Source organism: Crinia signifera, chromosome 4 (genome assembly GCF_055691185.1).
Source record: "Crinia signifera chromosome 4, ASM5569118v1, whole genome shotgun sequence".
NCBI classification, from domain to species: domain Eukaryota; kingdom Metazoa; phylum Chordata; class Amphibia; order Anura; family Myobatrachidae; genus Crinia; species Crinia signifera.
In genome coordinates, this window is record NC_139220.1 from 1,347,822 (window position 1) to 1,368,530 (window position 20,709).

At 47.3% G+C, this 20,709-nt stretch overlaps 1 protein-coding gene across 8 annotated transcripts in view; it reads right to left on the bottom strand.

The window, feature by feature from the left end:
* Positions 1 to 20,709, bottom strand: part of PTPRO (protein tyrosine phosphatase receptor type O) — a 463,930-nt gene that overhangs the window by 313,881 nt on the left and 129,340 nt on the right. For all 8 annotated transcript variants that reach the window (XR_014473285.1, XM_083180720.1, XM_083180719.1 and 5 more), the window contains exon 9: positions 7,268 to 7,461. Coding sequence is in view for 7 of the 8 variants with exons in the window: in XM_083180720.1 (XP_083036846.1) it covers positions 7,268 to 7,461 (194 nt within the window). In the remaining variant the exon portion in view is untranslated. The remainder of the gene's footprint in view (positions 1 to 7,267; positions 7,462 to 20,709) is intronic.

Here is a 20,709-nt window from a genome sequence, read left to right on the forward strand (position 1 = left end):
CGGCGTGACCGCATTGGAGGCGGAGCCAGCTGTGCGTCTCTCGCTCCGTGTACCAGGCCTGCAGTCCGCAGCCTGTACTTCTGCCCCCCTGGCACGACTCACCCCGCGCTGGGCAGCAGCATGCCACGCATGCCCCGCCGCTCCAGGTCCAGACCCACGTGACGCCGGATCTTCTTGCACGTGGGGGGGGTTCCCCCCGCGCGGAGGGTTCCGCCTGCATGTTGGATTCCTCCCAGACCTGGTCCTGCGGGCGGAAGGTGCCCGGCCCGCAGCCTGGCCTGGAGGGTCCCTGACGGGGCTCCTAGAACGGCGCTGAACCCTGGGGGACACGGATGGGCTGAAGCGCTCCGGAGGCCTGGACCTCCGAGGCCGTGCGCCCGCTGGAGCAGCCTCCTGCGTTGCTGCTCCCAGTCCCCCCAGCAGACCTGACATCTGCTGCTGCAGCCACTCTGTCCCTCTGGTGCCTGCTGCCTCCCTGAGGGCAGCCAGCGCTGCAGATACCTCAGCATCAGCGTTTGGGGAAGCCATGGGAGATGCAGTGCTGCTTAGCTGTTCAGAAAAATCTCCCAGTGACCCCTATTTCCTGCCTGCACCCTGCTTATATACCCTTACTACACCCCGTTAAGCCCCTCCCCCTATGACCCTCTCCTTAGACACCCCTTTTATGACTGTCCAGCTAGTCAGCTCCCTACAAACCCTGTCAGGGGAGCCTACCCCCAGGCTTTGCCTCCAGTCCGGCTCCTACAATATACTGTACTATATACTGTAAGCAACTATATACTGTACTATATTCTATAAGCTACTATATACTGTACTATATACTATAAGCTACTATATACTGTAATATATACTATAAGCAACTATATACTGCACTATATACTGTAAGCAACTATATACTGTACTATATACTGTAAGCAACTATATACTCTATACTGTAAGCAACTATATACTGTAAGCAACTATATACTGTACTATATACTGTAAGCAACCATATACTGTACTATATACTGTAAGCAACTATATACTGTACTATAAACTGTAAGAAACTATAAACTGTACTATATACTGTAAGCAACTATATACTCTATACTGTAAGCAACTATATACTGTACTATATACTGTAAGCAACTATATACTGTACTATATACTGTAAGCAACTATATACTGTACTATATACTGTAAGCAACTATATACTGTAATATATACTGTAAGCAACTATATACTCTATACTGTAAGCAACTATATACTCTATACTGTAAGCAACTATATACTGTACTGTAAACTGTAAGCAACTATATACTGTAAGCATCTTTATACTCTACTATATACTGTAAGCAACTATATACTGTACTTTATACTGTAAGCAACTATATCCTCTACTATATACTGTAAGCAACTATTTACTGTACTATATACTGTAAGCAACTATATACTCTATACTGTAAGCAACTATATACTCTACTATAAACTGTAAGCAACTATATACTGTACTATATACTGTAAGCAACTATGTACTGTACTATATACTGTAAGCAATTATATACTGTACTATATACTGTAAGCAACTATATACTGTAAGCATCTATATACTCTACTATATACTGTAGGCAACTATTTACTGTACTATATACTGTAAGCAACTATTTACCGTACTATATACTGTAAGCAACTATATACTGTACTGTAAACTGTAAGCAACTATATACTGTAAGCATCTATATACTCTACTATATACTGTAAGCAACTATATACTGTACTATATACTGTAAGCAACTATATCCTCTACTATATACTGTAAGTAACTATATTCTGTAAGCAATACTATACTACTATACTATAATACTATACTATACTGTAATATATACTGTAATATATACTGTAATATATACTATACTGTAAGCAACTATATACTGTACTCTATACTATACTCGATATTGTCCTATATAATGTAAGTAACTATGTATTCTATACTGTACTCTATACTATACCGTACTATATACTGTACTATATAATGTAAGCAACTATATACTCTATACTGTACTCTATACTGTAATATATACCGTACTCTATACTATACTCGATACCGTACTATATAATGTAAGCAACTATATACTATATACTGTAATATATACTGTACTCTATACTATATACTGTAATATATACTGTACTCTATACTATACTCTATACTGTAATATATACTGTCAGCAACTATATACTCTATACTGTAAGCAACTATATACTGTACTATATACTGTAAGCAACTATATATACTGTAAGCAACTATATACTCTACTACATACTTTAGTAAACCCAAAGTTTTACAAAATAGAAGTGGGAGAAGAGAATGTATGCAACAGCAGGTATCAGTAAAACTGGAAGCTGTGGTGAATGCTCCGATATATGGGAAGTGGCACTGAGGATATGTACAGCTGCGGGTGCGGGTATCAGCAGAGATGGAAACTATGGTGAGTGCTCTGCTATGTGGGAAGTGGCACTGAGGATATGTACAGCTGCGGGTGCGGGTATCAGCAGAGATGGAAACTATGGTGAGGGCTCTGCTATTTGGGAAGTGGCACTGAGGATATGTACAGCTGCGGGTGCGGGTATCAGCAGAGATGAAAACTATGGTGAGTGCTCTGCTATATGGGAAGTGGCACTGAGGATATGTACAGCTGCGGGTGCGGGTATCAGCAGAGATGGAAACTATGGTGAGTGCTCTGCTATGTGGGAAGTGGCACTGAGGATATGTACAGCTGCGGGTGCGGGTATCAGCAGAGATGGAAACTATGGTGAGGGCTCTGCTATATGGGAAGTGGCACTGAGGATATGTACAGCTGCGGGTGCGGGTATCAGCAGAGATGGAAACTATGGTGAGTGCTCTGCTATATTGGAAGTGGCACTGAGGATATGTACAGCTGCGGGTGCGGGTATCAGCAGAGATGGAAACTATGGTGAGTGCTCTGCTATATGGGAAGTGGCACTGAGGATATGTACAGCTGCGGGTGCGGGTATCAGCAGAGATGGAAACTATGGTGAGTGCTCTGCTATTTGGGAAGTGGCACTGAGGATATGTACAGCTGCGGGTGCGGGTATCAGCAGAGATGGAAACTATGGTGAGTGCTCTGCTATTTGGGAAGTGGCACTGAGGATATGTACAGCTGCGGGTGCGGGTATCAGCAGAGATGGAAACTATGGTGAGTGCTCTGCTATATGGGAAGTGGCACTGAGGATATGTACAGCTGCGGGTGCGGGTATCAGCAGAGATGGAAACTATGGTGAGTGCTCTGCTATATGGGAAGTGGCACTGAGGATATGTACAGCTGCGGGTGCGGGTATCAGCAGAGATGGAAACTATGGTGAGTGCTCTGCTATATGGGAAGTGGCACTGAGGATATGTACAGCTGCGGGTGCGGGTATCAGCAGAGATGGAAACTATGGTGAGGGCTCTGCTATATGGGAAGTGGCACTGAGGATATGTACAGCTGCGGGTGCGGGTATCAGTAAAACTGGAAGCTGTGGTGAATGCTCCGATATATGGGAAGTGGCACTGAGGATATCTACAGCTGCGGGTGCGGGTATCAGCAGAGATGGAAACTATGGTGAGTGCTCTGCTATATGGGAAGTGGCACTGAGGATATGTACAGCTGCGGGTGCGGGTATCAGCAGAGATGGAAACTATGGTGAGTGCTCTGCTATATGGGAAGTGGCACTGAGGATATGTACAGCTGCGGGTGCGGGTATCAGCAGAGATGGAAACTATGGTGAGTGCTCTGCTATATGGGAAGTGGCACTGAGGATATGTACAGCTGCGGGTGCGGGTATCAGTAAAACTGGAAGCTGTGGTGAATGCTCCGATATATGGGAAGTGGCACTGAGGATATGTACAGCTGCGGGTGCGGGTATCAGCAGAGATGGAAACTATGGTGAGTGCTCTGCTATATGGGAAGTGGCACTGAGGATATGTACAGCTGCGGGTGCGGGTATCAGCAGAGATGGAAACTATGGTATGGTGAGTGCTCTGCTATATGGGAAGTGGCACTGAGGATATGTACAGCTGCGGGTGCGGGTATCAGCAGAGATGGAAACTATGGTGAGTGCTCTGCTATATGGGAAGTGGCACTGAGGATATGTACAGCTGCGGGTGCGGGTATCAGCAGAGATGGAAACTATGGTGAGGGCTCTGCTATATGGGAAGTGGCACTGAGGATATGTACAGCTGCGGGTGCGGGTATCAGTAAAACTGGAAGCTGTGGTGAATGCTCCGATATATGGGAAGTGGCACTGAGGATATCTACAGCTGCGGGTGCGGGTATCAGCAGAGATGGAAACTATGGTGAGGGCTCTGCTATATGGGAAGTGGCACTGAGGATATGTACAGCTGCGGGTGCGGGTATCAGCAGAGATGGAAACTATGGTGAGGGCTCTGCTATATGGGAAGTGGCACTGAGGATATGTACAGCTGCGGGTGCGGGTATCAGCAGAGATGGAAACTATGGTGAGTGCTCTGCTATATTGGAAGTGGCACTGAGGATATGTACAGCTGCGGGTGCGGGTATCAGCAGAGATGGAAACTATGGTGAGTGCTCTGCTATATGGGAAGTGGCACTGAGGATATGTACAGCTGCGGGTGCGGGTATCAGTAAAACTGGAAGCTGTGGTGAATGCTCCGATATATGGGAAGTGGCACTGAGGATATGTACAGCTGCGGGTGCGGGTATCAGCAGAGATGGAAACTATGGTGAGTGCTCTGCTATATGGGAAGTGGCACTGAGGATATGTACAGCTGCGGGTGCGGGTATCAGCAGAGATGGAAACTATGGTGAGTGCTCTGCTATATGGGAAGTGGCACTGAGGATATGTACAGCTGCGGGTGCGGGTATCAGCAGAGATGGAAACTATGGTGAGTGCTCTGCTATATGGGAAGTGGCACTGAGGATATGTACAGCTGCGGGTGCGGGTATCAGCAGAGATGGAAACTATGGTGAGTGCTCTGCTATATGGGAAGTGGCACTGAGGATATGTACAGCTGCGGGTGCGGGTATCAGCAGAGATGGAAACTATGGTGAGTGCTCTGCTATATGGGAAGTGGCACTGAGGATATGTACAGCTGCGGGTGCGGGTATCAGCAGAGATGGAAACTATGGTGAGTGCTCTGCTATATGGGAAGTGGCACTGAGGATATGTACAGCTGCGGGTGCGGGTATCAGCAGAGATGGAAACTATGGTGAGGGCTCTGCTATATGGGAAGTGGCACTGAGGATATGTACAGCTGCGGGTGCGGGTATCAGCAGAGATGGAAACTATGGTGAGTGCTCTGCTATATGGGAAGTGGCACTGAGGATATGTACAGCTGCGGGTGCGGGTATCAGCAGAGATGGAAACTATGGTGAGTGCTCTGCTATTTGGGAAGTGGCACTGAGGATATGTACAGCTGCAGGTATCAGCAGAGATGGAAACTATGGTGAGTGCTCTGCTATATGGGAAGTGGCACTGAGGATATGTACAGCTGCGGGTGCGGGTATCAGCAGAGATGGAAACTATGGTGAGTGCTCTGCTATTTGGGAAGTGGCACTGAGGATATGTACAGCTGCGGGTGCGGGTATCAGCAGAGATGGAAACTATGGTGAGTGCTCTGCTATATGGGAAGTGGCACTGAGGATATGTACAGCTGCGGGTGCGGGTATCAGCAGAGATGGAAACTATGGTGAGAGCTCTGCTATATGGGAAGTGGCACTGAGGATATGTACAGCTGCGGGTGCGGGTATCAGCAGAGATGGAAACTATGGTGAGAGCTCTGCTATATGGGAAGTGGCACTGAGGATATCTACAGCTGCAGGTATCAGCAGCACTGAAGATTATAATGAATGCCTACTTAATGGCGGGCACTGAGATCGTGCAGAACAGTACCATTAATACTGGAAACTGCAGTGAGCACACAGCACGGATATCTAGAGCTATATATGTGCACAATACTGGGTATAACAATGCTGAAGTTAGCCATTTGGGGGAACCAGGGAAACAGGGTATGAGCAAAGTGGTTTTGGCAAGGTGCTATGGTCTAGAAGAGGTTTAAATAAGGTGCTGTAACTGCTGATAGGCTTCTGTACTCAGGTGCAGTGAAACCAAAGCAACAGCTGACTGGTGGGGATTCCCTGGCAGGGATGGGATCAGTGCTTGAATTCGGACAGTGTATGGTGGCAGGCATGGTGCTAGCAAACTGGGCAGTCTAGACATTGAGTGAAATGCAAGGAAGCAACAGCACTGTTTCCGGTAATAGAGATGGACATGCGTGTGTCTTACAATTTATTAATATCGCAGCTAGGTGATACCCCCAGCGATGAACCTCTTACTATGGGCAGTATTCAATGAGAAAAGTTCTCCGTGTTTTGTGGAGAACTTGTGCTTTGTTCGCCTTGGACGGAGCATTTTGCTCTCCAAAAGCGAGCAACCCTATTCAATGTGAAATGTTCTCCGTCTTTCTAAGTGATTTTCTCCGTGTCTCTCCGTGTAGCAATTCTCCATCTTTTGATGGAGAGCTGGAATGTGAACTTTTAAACTAAAAGGTTTTTTTAAGAAATTTTGGTGTCAAAAAATCTGTTTTGTTTTTTTCTGTGAAGGGGCATGTTATTTTTATTCATGTGCTTATAGCACATGAATATATATTTAATTTTTAAAAAAATATTTTTTGTAATTTTTTTTTTATTTTTTTTTTTACACAGTGCAGCCAGCAGGGGGCCGGAGCGCTCGAGCCGCTCATTAGATATTCATATATTCACTGCACCCGAACGTAACTATGCACAAACGGGTGCAGTGAATACTGGGTCCCCCGCTGGCTATAGGGGGGTGCAGCCTGGGTCCTGGAGAGCCCCCCTCCCCTCCACAGTCCTCTGGAGCAGCCAGGGAGACTTTAATCTCTCTGGCTGCTTCCGGCTCCCTGAAAGCTCCCTGCTCCCTGCAGGGGTTAAGACTCTCCGCGAGTGGCGGAGAGCATCAGCCACATTGAATAGAGGGAGCAGGAGTGGCAGAGAGCCCTCCGGAACACGGAGAGTGCATGGAGAGCGAAATAAAACGCTCTCCATGCACGGAGAACTTTTTCATTGAATACTGCCCTATGTCTCATGACTACAGACATATCTGTGCGTAGAGAGTTATATTTACGCTTAATATGGGGTGAGAGGGATTTATGAAGGTATATTGGGAAACGTCTCACAATAATCGGAAAGGGTATATTCCATCAAACAAAATGTACACTTGTGAGATACATTACCACTGTAGATGTCAGAGATACAGTCGCTGCTATTTCATAGTATGGCGTCCATTCAGAAGTCATAGTTGCAGGGTTAAAATAAAATATTTCTACAACATATTTCCGAAACACGCTGTGGTAAGGCCTTGTCCAGCTTAGCACCACCACCGATGGTCCCAGTGGATACAACACCAAATCCTTTATTCCAGTTGGTTCTGCAAATGGAAAACCAAGATGATGCTGTATACCAGATGTAAAAGATGTCATGGGCATTGTTCTAGAATCTTATATTTGTAGTGCCCCAGAAACTAGATTTGGACATATATTATTTAAGAACACGTGTCACATACCTTAAAAACAATTGTAAACACAAAGGGGAATAAAATAAAACAGATCAGGTTTTGCCAGATATAACGTGGGTGCCTTTACCTTGTGGAATGTTAGCTGCTGTTATTTACAATTCCAATCTGCCTATTTATTGGTCTAACAAGAACACAAAAGAAAAACAATATTTGTTCTGTTGTGGTGCACCAAAAAGTAACAGAGCCCTAAAATATACCTTTTATTATTCTAGTAAAGCAAGTGAAACAATAAAAAGAAACACAAATAGACTAACAAGTGAACATATATGTGTGTGTTTTAAATTGCACGTGCGGACAGATGGATGCTCATACAGACATGTAGACATATGCTGACACTGACATACAAATGCTAACACAGACAGCAGCTGACACATGGACACTGACAAATGCTGACACACATATACACAGACTTGACAAACATACTATGCTGACACGCTAGCACACAGGAATACACCGACACACAGATACTGACACATGGATGCTGACACATGGGCAAAGACACACTGCTGCTGACACACACATATGCTGACACAAGTGTGAGATTGTGGAGTTAAAGTTTTAACCAGTGGCGTAACTATAGCCCCGCAGCCCCCGCCATGGCGGGGAGGCGCTGAGTAACTGTGGGCGCCGGTCTCCGCTGCGGGGCTATGTTACGCTGTGTGTGGCTGGCCGGGACATGTGGGCAGACAGCACGGCCCCCTCCCCCTCGCCCTCCCATCCGCCCGCCCTCGTACAGTTAATCACCCCCCCTTACCCCTCCTCGTGTCGCCGCCGCCACATTCTCGCAGCGCAGATCTCCAGTCCTTAAGGCTCCGGACCGTCTCCTCCTGACGTACAGTGCTATTGAAAACCGCCCCTCAGAATATGGCTGCCCCCTAACAGCAGACAGTTTTTGTAGGGATGCTAGATGAGGCGGCGGTCTCCTCTAGCATTCTTAAAATCTGTCTGCTATTAGGGGGCAGCCATTTTGTGATGGTATTATTTCATTGGCACTGTATGTCCGGAGGAGACGGTCCGGAGCCTGGAGGAGATCTGCGCTTCGGGAATGTGGCAGCAGAGGGGTAAGGGGGGGGGGGGGGGTATTTAACTCTTGGAAGACCTAGGGAGGGGCGGCGCCTCCTATAACGGCGGGGGGGGGGGCGCAAAAATCCTAGCTACGCCGCTGGTTTTAACAGATAACTGCAGGGTGGATATAAGCAGGGAAAAGATGCAGAAAATAATATACACTACATCACAAATAAATACACACACTCATACTATATGTATAGCTCTGAAAAAAAAAAAAATGAAAAGTGGAAGCACACACTTCCAACTTACTGCAGAAGAACTGGATGTCAAAGGGTTAATCTGCTCTGGTCGGGCTCCTGCAGCATGTAGTGGGGGAGGGTTTAGCAGAGTGCAGAGAAGAGCACTCCATTGTAGCATGAGCAGGAACAGAAAGTAGGAGGGGCAAAGCTACCTACCCTCCTGCATTATGCAAGAGACTCCCTGACATAGCAGCAATCTCCCTCTCTCCCTCATTAGTCTAGCAATCTCCCTCATGTCACCTAGCCCACATTACACTGTTACATCATAGTTACCTCCCCTCCTGCATTCTGCAGGAGACTCCCTGACATAGCAGCAATCTCCCTCTCTCCCTCATTAGTCTAGCAATCTCCCTCATGTCACCTAGCTCACATTACACTGTTACATCATAGTTACCTCCCCGCCTGCATTCTGCAGGAGACTCCCTGTCATAGCAGCAATCTCCCTCTCTCCCTCATTAGTCTAGCGATCTCCCTCATGTCACCTAGCCCACATTACACTGTTACATCATAGTTACCTCCCCTCCTGCATTCTGCAGGAGACTCTCGGATATAGCAGCAATCTCCCTCTCTCCCTCATTAGTCTAGCAATCTCCCTTATGTCACCTAGCTCACATTACACTGTTACACTATAGTTACCTCCCGTCCTGCATTCTGCAGGAGACTCCCTGACATAGCAGCAATCTCCCTCTCTCCCTCATTAGTCTAGCAATCTCCCTCATGTCACCTAGCCCACATTATACTGTTACATCATAGTTTCCTCCTCTCCTGCATTATGCAGGAGACTCCCTGACATAGCAGCAATCTCCCTCTCTCCCTCATTAGTCTAGCGATCTCCCTCATGTCACCTAGCCCACATTACACTGTTACATCATAGTTACCTCCCCTCCTGCATTCTGCAGGAGACTCCCTGACATAGCAGCAATCTCCATCTCTCCCTCATTAGTCTAGCAATCTCCCTCATGTCACCTAGCCCACATTACACTGTTACATCATAGTTACCTCCCCTCCTGCATTCTGCCGGAGACTCCCTGACATAGCAGCAATCTCCCTCTCTCCCTCATTAGTCTAGCAATCTCCCTCATGTCACCTAGCTCACATTACACTGTTACATCATAGTTACCTCCCCGCCTGCATTCTGCAGGAGACTCCCTGTCATAGCAGCAATCTCCCTCTCTCCCTCATTAGTCTAGCGATCTCCCTCATGTCACCTAGCCCACATTACACTGTTACATCATAGTTACCTCCCCTCCTGCATTCTGCAGGAGACTCTCGGATATAGCAGCAATCTCCCTCTCTCCCTCATTAGTCTAGCAATCTCCCTCATGTCACCTAGCTCACATTACACTGTTACACTATAGTTACCTCCCGTCCTGCATTCTGCAGGAGACTCCCTGACATAGCAGCAATCTCCCTCTCTCCCTCATTAGTCTAGCAATCTCCCTCATGTCACCTAGCCCACATTATACTGTTACATCATAGTTTCCTCCTCTCCTGCATTATGCAGGAGACTCCCTGACATAGCAGCAATCTCCCTCTCTCCCTCATTAGTCTAGCGATCTCCCTCATGTCACCTAGCCCACATTACACTGTTACATCATAGTTACCTCCCCTCCTGCATTCTGCAGGAGACTCCCTGACATAGCAGCAATCTCCATCTCTCCCTCATTAGTCTAGCAATCTCCCTCATGTCACCTAGCCCACATTACACTGTTACATCATAGTTACCTCCCCTCCTGCATTCTGCAGAAGACTCCCTGACACAGCAGCAATCTCCCTCTCTCCCTCATTAGTCTAGCAATCTCCCTCCTGTCACCTAGCCCACATTACACTGTTACATCATAGTTACCTCCCCTCCTGCATTCTGCAGTAGACTCCCTGACATAGCAGCAATCTCCCTCTCTCCCTCATTAGTCTAGGAATCTACCTCATGTCACCTAGCCCACATCACACTGTTACATCATAGTTACCTCCCCTCCTGCATTCTGCAGAAGACTCCCTGACACATTAGCAATCTCCCTCTCTCCCTCATTAGTCTAGCAATCTCCCTCCTGTCACCTAGCCCACATTACACTGTTACATCATAGTTACCTCCCCTACTGCATTCTGCAGGAGACTCCCTGACATAGCAGCAATCTCCCTCTCTCCCTCATTAGTCTAGCAATCTCCCTCATGTCACCTAGCTCACATTACACTGTTACATCATAGTAACCTCCCCGCCTGCATTCTGCAGGAGACTCCCTGACATAGCAGCAATCTCCCTCTCTCCCTCATTAGTCTAGCAATCTCCCTCATGTCACCTAGCCCACATTACACTGTTACATCATAGTTACCTCCCCTCCTGCATTCTGCAGGAGACTCCCTGACATAGCAGCAATCTCCCTCTCTCCCTCATTAGTCTAGCAATCTCCCTCATGTCACCTAGCCCACATTACACTGTTACATCATAGTTACCTCCCCTCCTGCATTCTGCAGGTGACTCCCTTACATACTGTAGCAGCAATCTCCCTCTCTCCCTCATTAGTCTACCAATCTCCCTCATGTCACCTAGTCCACATTACACTGTTACATTTTTGTAGAAAAAAGTAATGAGACAGATACATTTACATTGAATTATCAGCGCCATTTCCCAGCACTTTACCAAGTATAGTATCTCTTACTAAAGCTGGGTACACAAATATACAAATGTCGGGCCGTTCTTCCGTTCAGGGCCGGACGGCCATTCAATTGTATAGGTGTGTACGCTGTCCCGACTCCCTGTGTATGATCGATAAACGTCCAAAAACGGTCTTGTCCGTCCATACTCGGTCGGTCGAAGGTTCTTTGCTGTTTTATTTTCATCCGACAGGATGGGCCCATATCGGAACAAAAGTGCAGGGTGTACGCACGGTCGATCAATATGCTGGCCATTCTTGCGATTATACTGGCAAAATTGTAACGCCCATGTGGGCGTTCCATAGCTGCATGATCTCTCCAACAGCACAAGAAGCATTCACCTCTCCCCATGTTTATGGGCATATGGACATATATGGCAAACGGCTATAAAGATACGGAAAGCGACTACCTAGTCACTTTGCCTTATCTGTCCATAGTCACCCTGCCAGCTGCTATAAAGATGCGGAAAGCGACTACCTAGTCACTTTGCAGTATCTGTCCATAGTCACCTTGCTATAAAGATGCGGAAAGCGACTACCTAGTCACTTTGCCGTATCTGTCCATAGTCACACTGCCGGCTACTATAAAGATGCGGAAAGGGACTACCTAGTCACTTTGCAGTATCTGTCCATAGTCACACTGCCGGCTGCTATAAAGATGCGGAAAGCGACTACCTAGTCACTTTGCCGTATCTGTCCATAGTCACACTGCCGGCTGCTATAAAGATGCGGAAAGCGACTACCTAGTCACTTTGCAGTATCTGTCCATAGTCACACTGCCGGCTGCTATAAAGATGCGGAAAGCGACTACCTAGTCACTTTGCAGTATCTGTCCATAGTCACACTGCCGGCTGCTATAAAGATACGGAAAGCGACTACCTAGTCACTTTGCCGTATCTGTCCATAGTCACACTGCCGGCTGCTATAAAGATGCGGAAAGCGACTACCTAGTCACTTTGCAGTATCTGTCCATAGTCACACTGCCGGCTTTTAATACGCGTACCCTGTCACTTTTGTTTAGGTTCTGTACTCACGCCTCTTTTTTTTGGTATGCCCATTATGATCATTTTGTTTATATATATCGTGTCAAAAGCCCAAATCGAGAAAGTGTGTACGGTGGTACAATCATTTTCTTGAGACTGTTTGGACGGGAGTACATCGGAGGTCGCAAGTAAAATGGTATAGGTGTGTACACGCGTATCGGCTGGTGTTTCTGGACGTCCGACGGAGCTGGGGTCGGTCGAACGGTCGCAAGAAAACAGGGATTGTATAGATGCGCACCCAGCTTAAGTGCTCTGGGGCTCATCTACATTTGGATCTAAGTAATTTTAAAAGATTCCACTCAGATATAGCAGTACACACCCACACTTCTAGGTGCCACGTTTACAATCTCTTTTATCAATCTCTCCCTATATGGAACTAGACATGCCCTTTGGGTGGAGCATGACACGCCCCCTCAATGGGGTGCTGTGCAAAATTCTACGACCAACTATAATCTCCCTGAAACTAGTTTTCAAAAGTAGGCAAGTATGAGGAGGTGTGCATCACCAGCCTGTGAGGAGATTTGGGCTGCCTGTGAACGACTGAGGCAGCGTATAAACCCTCCTTCCTGCCTCTGCTATTGAGGGAGAGGGAGCGTTGCGAGAGACAGGAATCAGCTGTCTGGGGCTTCCGGCTGCCGGCTGTACTGCAATCATGTGACAGGTGCAGCTGCAGCCACAGTACGCAGCAGGGGATGTTGAGCAGTTAGCTCGGGCCCCGGGAGTCAAGTAGCCCCAGACCCCCCCTAGTGGCGGCCATGCTAGTCTGTTTGCTGCCGTAAATCTCTCTAACTGCTCCAGACTAGGGATGGCCATTATTGCCTTTGCCATTGATGGTTACCATCGATGGCAAAAGTGCAACTGGCCGTCGATAGTGTAGAAATATTAAATGGATGACCATCGATGTTTTTACATATCGATGTTCATCCATTTTCTTTGATTGCAGGGGCAGGGCTTCGCGGGTCCCAGGGGTGGAGCTATTCTCGGTGTCCCCGCCCCTTGGGGAAAAGCAAAAATGAAATTACTCCTTTAAGCTTGACATCGATGGTGGGAAACCATCTGGCAAAACTATACAACATCGGCCATAAACCATAGATGATTTCTAATCATCGATGGTCGATGGCCATCCCGAGTCCAGACTATTTATATATGAGCTGCGGCTCTAGATTTAACCCTGCCTGCACTGCTCTGTAACAAAACTCAATTCCTATGCAGCCGAATGTCCTGCAGGATTAACTCAGGATTTCTGCTAATGGTCATCACAAAACCACTTACAGTAGCAATAACAGCACATGCCAGCTTTATTACATCATTTTACTGTTACGCTGAATGTGATAAAGTAGGTGATAAAGTTTATTCTTTACCACCACGCAGCAACACAGGAGTTAATATCTATAGAGATCTCAAGGGAACAGCAATAACCACTGTCCTTTGATAACATTATCTATTAGGTAATACATTGTATCATCTCTCCCAGCAAACAGTAATACTGTCCTCTCTGATGTGAATATGATCTTTTATTGAGCATATTCAGCATTGTCAATTGTATACAAGGAAATTAAATCAGGGTTGCCGACCCTCCCGGAATTACCGGGAGTCTCCCGAAAATCGGGTCCCCCTCCCGGCCCCCTGGAAGGACCCCCACTGAGCCCCCCGATTGCGGCATTTAAATGCCGCAATCCGCGGGTCTCAGAGGAGGGGGCGGAGCTAAAATGACACACTTGTGTAATGAGGCTTAATGACATCACAGTCAAGCCCCGCCCCCCGAATGGGTAATGAAAGTCTCCTCTCCGGGCTTCTCCCGGAGAGAAGCATTTGAAAGTCGGCAACCCTGAATTATATCACATTAAGAAGACTGGATTGAATCCTAACCGATCTTTGATAAATAACCAGCATACACGGCACTCCCGCACGTGCAGTTCTAAAACACATATATGTTCATATGTGCTTTTACTTCGAATAATATAAGGTATATTTTAGGACTTATTTTTGGTGCACCACAACAGAACAAATCTTTTTTCTCTTTTGTGTTCTTGTTGCATATACAATTTGTCAGTGGTAGCACACCCCAGTAATTATGCACCTATAAGGTAGTTATTACCATACGCAGGGGGCCTCCTTGTTAAATATTATCATCCAATAAACATGGTCTTGTGCGATTGAACCAAAACCATTTCCCCTATTTATTGGTCTATACTGCAGACTACAGATGTAGCTTGTAGGACATTTATCCAAGTAATTGTTGTCACACTCGCCCCACGTGGACTCAGTAGTGCTGAGATCTAATGACTGCGATTATTAGTGCATTTCCTCCACAGTTTGCCCCCTCTCTTACTGTAGCAGTTAGTTAGGTCTATTCTGCCCCCGCTCTTACTGTAGTAGTTAGTTAGGTCTATTCCGCCCCCGCTCTTACTGTAGCAGTTAGGTCTATTCCGCCCCCGCTCTTACTGTAGCAGTTAGTTAGGTCTATTCCGCCCCCGCTCTTACTGTAGCAGTTAGTTAGGTCTATTCCGCCCCCGCTCTTACTGTAGCAGTTAGTTAGGTCTATTCCGCCCCCCGCTCTTACTGTAGCAGTTAGTTAGGTCTATTCCGCCCCCGCTCTTACTGTAGCAGTTAGGCCTATTCCGATTCTGCTCTTACTGTAGCAGTTAGGTCTATTCCGCCCCCGCTCTTACTGTAGCAGTTAGAACTATTCCGCCCCCACTCTTACTGTAGCAGTTAGATCTATTCCGCCCCTGCTCTTACTGTAGCAGCTAGGTCTAATCCGCCTGCTCTTACTGTAGCAGTTAGGTCTATTCCACCCCCGCTCTTACTGTGGCAGTTAGGTCTATTCCGCCCCGCTCTTACTGTAGCAGTTAGTTAGGTCTATTCCGCCCCCGCTCTTACTGTAGCAGTTAGGTCTATTCCGCCCCCGCTCTTACTGTAGCAGTTAGCTAGGTCTATTCCGCCCCCACTCTTACTGTAGCAGTTAGCTAGGTCTATTCCGCCTCCACTCTTACTATAGCAGTTAGTTAGGTCTATTCCGCCTCCGCTCTTACTGTAGCAGTTAGGTCTATTCCGCCCCCGCTCTCACTGTAGCAGTTAGGTCTATTCCACCCCCGCTCTCACTGTAGCAGTTAGGTCTATTCCGCCCCCGCTCTTATTGTAGCAGTTAGGTCTATTCCACCCCCGCTCTTACTGTAGCAGTTAGGTCCATTCCGCCCCCGCTCTCACTGTAGCAGTTAGGTCTATTCCGCCCCCGCTCTTACTGTAGCAGTTAGGTCTATTCCACCTCAGCTCTCACTGTAGCAGTTAGGTCTATTCCGCCCCCGCTCTTACTGTAGCAGTTAGGTCTATTCCGCCCCCGCTCTTACTGTAGCAGTTAGGTCTATTCCACCCCCGCTCTAACTGTAGCAGTTAGGTCTATTCCGCCCCCGCTCATACTGTAGCAGTTAGGTCTATTCCGCCCCCGCTCTTACTGTAGCAGTTAGGTCTATTCCGCCCCCGCTCTTACTGTAGCAGTTAGGTCTTGCTGCATGCTGCCGAAAGCTGAAAGGTGCCATGTTGGAGCACTTCATCACGAATAGACCCAGGTAATTAGGAACAGTATGTTTGTGTAGATTAGATATATACTTTTATATACTGTACCTTTTTGTCTACAGTATTTATGTGTGCATTGGCTTTATACTGTACATCTGTTCTTACAGTATGTATATTAGCTATATACTGTATCTTTGTCAATTCACATATGTATGAATGTATATATTAGCTATATACTGTACCTCTGTGTATTACTATGCATAAGTTTCTATGTCAATTATGTCTGTGTGTATATATATATATATATATATATATACACACACATATATACACACACACACGCACACACATATCTGAGCAACGGGCGATCCAAAATATATTTTTCAAGATCAGGACAATGCTCACACATCACGAAAGCAGAACAAAACAAAAGGGAAAACGTAATTCATAATCTATCGTCCCGCACCCTCACCAATGCTGACACATCTATACTTACATGTGGATTAGGTTTCGTGCCAACAAACAAAAATGACCTTCTTTCAAAACAAAATTTAACTTTGCCGTTTGACCATCAATTGAGGCTTAAGGAATATTTTCGGAAGCAAGACAACACTTCAGCACGGACATTTGACCAATGGAGTCCCGCTTAAAATCTCAAACATTATATGATCCACCATCAACCAATAATGCCATAAAGGCATTTACTTCTGCTATGACCAACAAATACCTGCAATAATCTTTCTAAAGCTGAATACTATGTCCTCAAAAATCTCTCCTCTTATGACGACAGTCATCTGGCCCACTGATAAGGAGGGCGCAATAGTCATACTCAACACCGGTTACTATTTGGCTGAGGCATACAAGCAAGTGCAAGACCAATCCATGTATCAGAAGTTGACAATGAATCCAACACAGCAATTTGTAAAGGAATTGGATACAATCCTTTCTACAGCAGTGGAACAAGGACTCATTGCTATAAAAAGTTCATACCTAATTATTGAACAGGAACCCAATCATCCTTGTACTATACTTAGTCCCCAAAATAGACCAAACCCCCCCCCCAAGAAGACCCATTATTTCGGGCCAGATGTCTTTACTTTATAAAGTCTCAAAATACCTTGGTTGTTCCCTACAGCCGGTAACATACAGTAAGCTGAAAAAACCAACCTACGTGAAACCACAATGTTCCTAAATGATCTGGCAGCAGTAGACCTTATTGGAAATGATTTCCTGTTGTATACTATAGATATAGTTTGTACACAAGTATACCACACTATCATGGTATGGATTCAGTATGAAATCCCGGCGGTCGGGATCCCGGCGTTCAAAATCCCGACGCCGGAATCCCGACCGCAGAAATCCCGGCAAGGGGGGGACTTGGATCTCCCCCCCTTGCGGGCTCGCTACGCTCGGCACGCTAATTTATTCTCCCTCCAGAGGTGTCGTGGACACCCACGGAGGGAGAAAGTGTTGGGATTTCGGCGGTCGGGATTTCGGCGGTCGGGATTCCGGCGTCGGGATTCTGAACACCGGGATTTTAACTGCATCCCCATGGTATACAGGTGACAAAAAAGGTTACTAATCAATAATCCATTATACAAAGGTCCAGATCTTGATCTATTCCTACAACTTTTCGAGCTCAGATTGACCAGAAATTATTTTATTTTTAATGATGACATTTACATTCAAGTCCAAGGCTGTGGACCCATTAAAAAATGCCTTACCTTTCTTCACAAATAAGCAGAGTCCGCAGAATCTGCAGCAACTCTGAAGAAGAAAAAATCCACCTCAAATAAATGGCCCATAAGTTTATGGAAGTGGGGTATTCAACCCAAACAATCAATGCTGCTATGGTAAAAGTATTGTCTTTACCTAAGTCACACTTTCTTACCACCAAGCCTACCAAAATGATGGACAATAAAACACCAAATACACCCCAGCGAGCAATAAAATTGTGGGAACAGCGAAAAATACTCTGGCCCATCATTAATTTGGAGAGGGAGTTACCACTACCTAAAGATTCTCAATTGGTACCTGTGACTGGACGCCTGCCCTTACGCTCTGGCTACGCCCTTTGGGTCCACAGATGGCGGTTCCTGGTCACACGGGACCTGGCCAATAGGGCATTCCCTGTTACCATCAGTAACAGCCTGTTACATACTCCGCCCACTATGCAGTGGGCGGGGTTATCACTGCCACCACCAGACTCCTACTACGTGGTGCCTGGAACCACGGTTACCTCCTCAGGCACAAACGCTGGCACCTGAGTACTACCTGCTGGGGTGTATGTGTCGACACGCTGCTGACACCCCCCTGACTGGCATCGGTTGTTTCCCCACTGGTCAAGGACCAGACCTCTGCTTCGGTAGCTGGCAGAGCGGAACTTGGAGGACGCTGGATCCTGTTACTCAGAACAGCCAGAGAACGGAATTAGTGCAGTAATTCTGTTGCTCGCAATATGAGAACGGCCGTCTTAAGGCAGAAATATGTTTTATTTGCTCATAGATCTGAAAAGATCTCTGCTCCTATTCCTATACCTAGCATACAGGTGATGTTACAGCATTCAAGTCTGGCAGATGTACCATTTACACAGGGCAGCAGCCCTCCTTTTATGTTACTCCAATACAAATTAAGACAAAGTTGATAGAACGTGTCAGTGTGATAGAACGCAGGATGCAGGGTGAGGGAGTGTGTCAGTGTGATAAAGCACAGGCTGCGGGGTGAGGGAGTGTGTAAGTGTGATAACGCACAGGCTGCAGGGTGAGGGAGTGCATCAGTATTATAGAGCACAGGCTGCGGGGTGAAGGAGTGTGTCAGTGTTATAGAGTGCAGGCTGCAGGGTAAGGGAGCGTGTCAGTGTGATAGAGCGCAGGCTGCAGACTGAGGGAGCGTGTCAGTGTGATAGAGCACAGGCTGCAGTGTGAGGGAGTGTGTCAGTGTGATAGAGCGCAGGCTGCGGGGTGAAGGAGTGTGTCAGTGTGATAGAGCACAGGCTGCAGGGTAAGGGTGCATGTCAGTGTGATAGAGCACAGGCTGCAGGGTGAGTGAGTGCATCAGTTTGATAGAGCGCAGGCTGTGGGGTGAGGGAATGTGTCAGAGTGATAGAACGCAGGCTGCAGGGTGAGGGAGCATCAGTGTGATAGAGCGCAGGCTGCAGGGTAAGGGAGCGTCCGTGTGATAGAGCGCAGGCTGCAGGGTGAGGGAGTGCGTCAGTGTGATAGAGCACAGGCTGCAGGGTAAGGGTGCATGTCCGTGTGATAGAGCTCAGGCTGCAGGGTGAGTGAGTACATCAGTTTGATAGAGCGCAGGCTGTGGGGTGAGGGAATGTGTCAGAGTGATAGAACGCAGGCTGCAGGGTGAGGGAGCATCAGTGTGATAGAGCACAGGCTGCAGGGTAAGGGAGCGTGTCAGTGTGATAGAGCACAGGCTGCAGGGTGAGGGAGTGTGTCAGTGTGATAGAGCGCAGGCTGCGGGGTGAAGGAGTGCGTCAGTGTGATAGAGCGCAGGATACAGGGTGAGGGAGCGTCAGTGTGATAGAGCGCATGCTGCAGGGTGAGGGAGTGTGTCAGTGTGATAGAGCATAAAAACACACAGCCGCAGCCTAACTATATCCATACATACACCCAGCTGCAGCCTAACCCTATCCATACATAAACCCAGCCGCAGCCTGACCCTATCCATACATACACCCAACTGCAGCCTAATCCTATCCTTACATACGCCCAGCCTCAGCCTAACCCTATCCATACATACACCCAGCCTCAGCCTAACCCTATCCATACATACACCCATCCGGAGCCTAACCCTATCCATACATACACCCAGCCGCAGCCTAACCCTATCCATACATACAGTACACCCAGCTGCAGCCTAACCCTATCCATACATACAGTACACCCAGCCGCAGCCTAACCCTATCCATACATACACCCAGCTACAGCCTGACCCTATCCATACATACACCCAGCCGCAGCCTAACCCTATCCATACATACACCCAGCCGCAGCCTAACCCTATCCTTACACACACCCAGCCGCAGCCTAACCCTATCCTTACACACACCCAGCCGCAGCCTAACCCTATCCATACATACACCCAGCCACAGCCTAACCCTATCCATACATACAGTACACCCAGCCGCAGCCTAACCCTATCCATACATACACCCAGCCGGAGCCTAACCCTATCCATACATACACCCAGCCGCAGCCTAACCCTATCCATACATACAGTACACCCAGCCGCAGCCTAACCCTATCCATACATACACCCAGCCACAGCCTGACCCTATCCATACATACACCCAGCCGCAGCCTAACCCTATACATACCTACACCCAGCTGCAGCCTAACCCTATCCTTACACACACCCAGCCGCAGCCTAACCCTATCCTTACAAACACCCAGCCGCAGCCTAACCCTATCCATACATACACCCAGCCACAGCCTAACCCTATCCATACATAAACCCAGCAACAGCCTAACCCTATCCATACATACACCCAGCCGCAGCCTAACCCTATCCATACATACACCCAGCCGCAGCCTGACCCTATACATACCTACACCCAGCCGCAGCCTAACC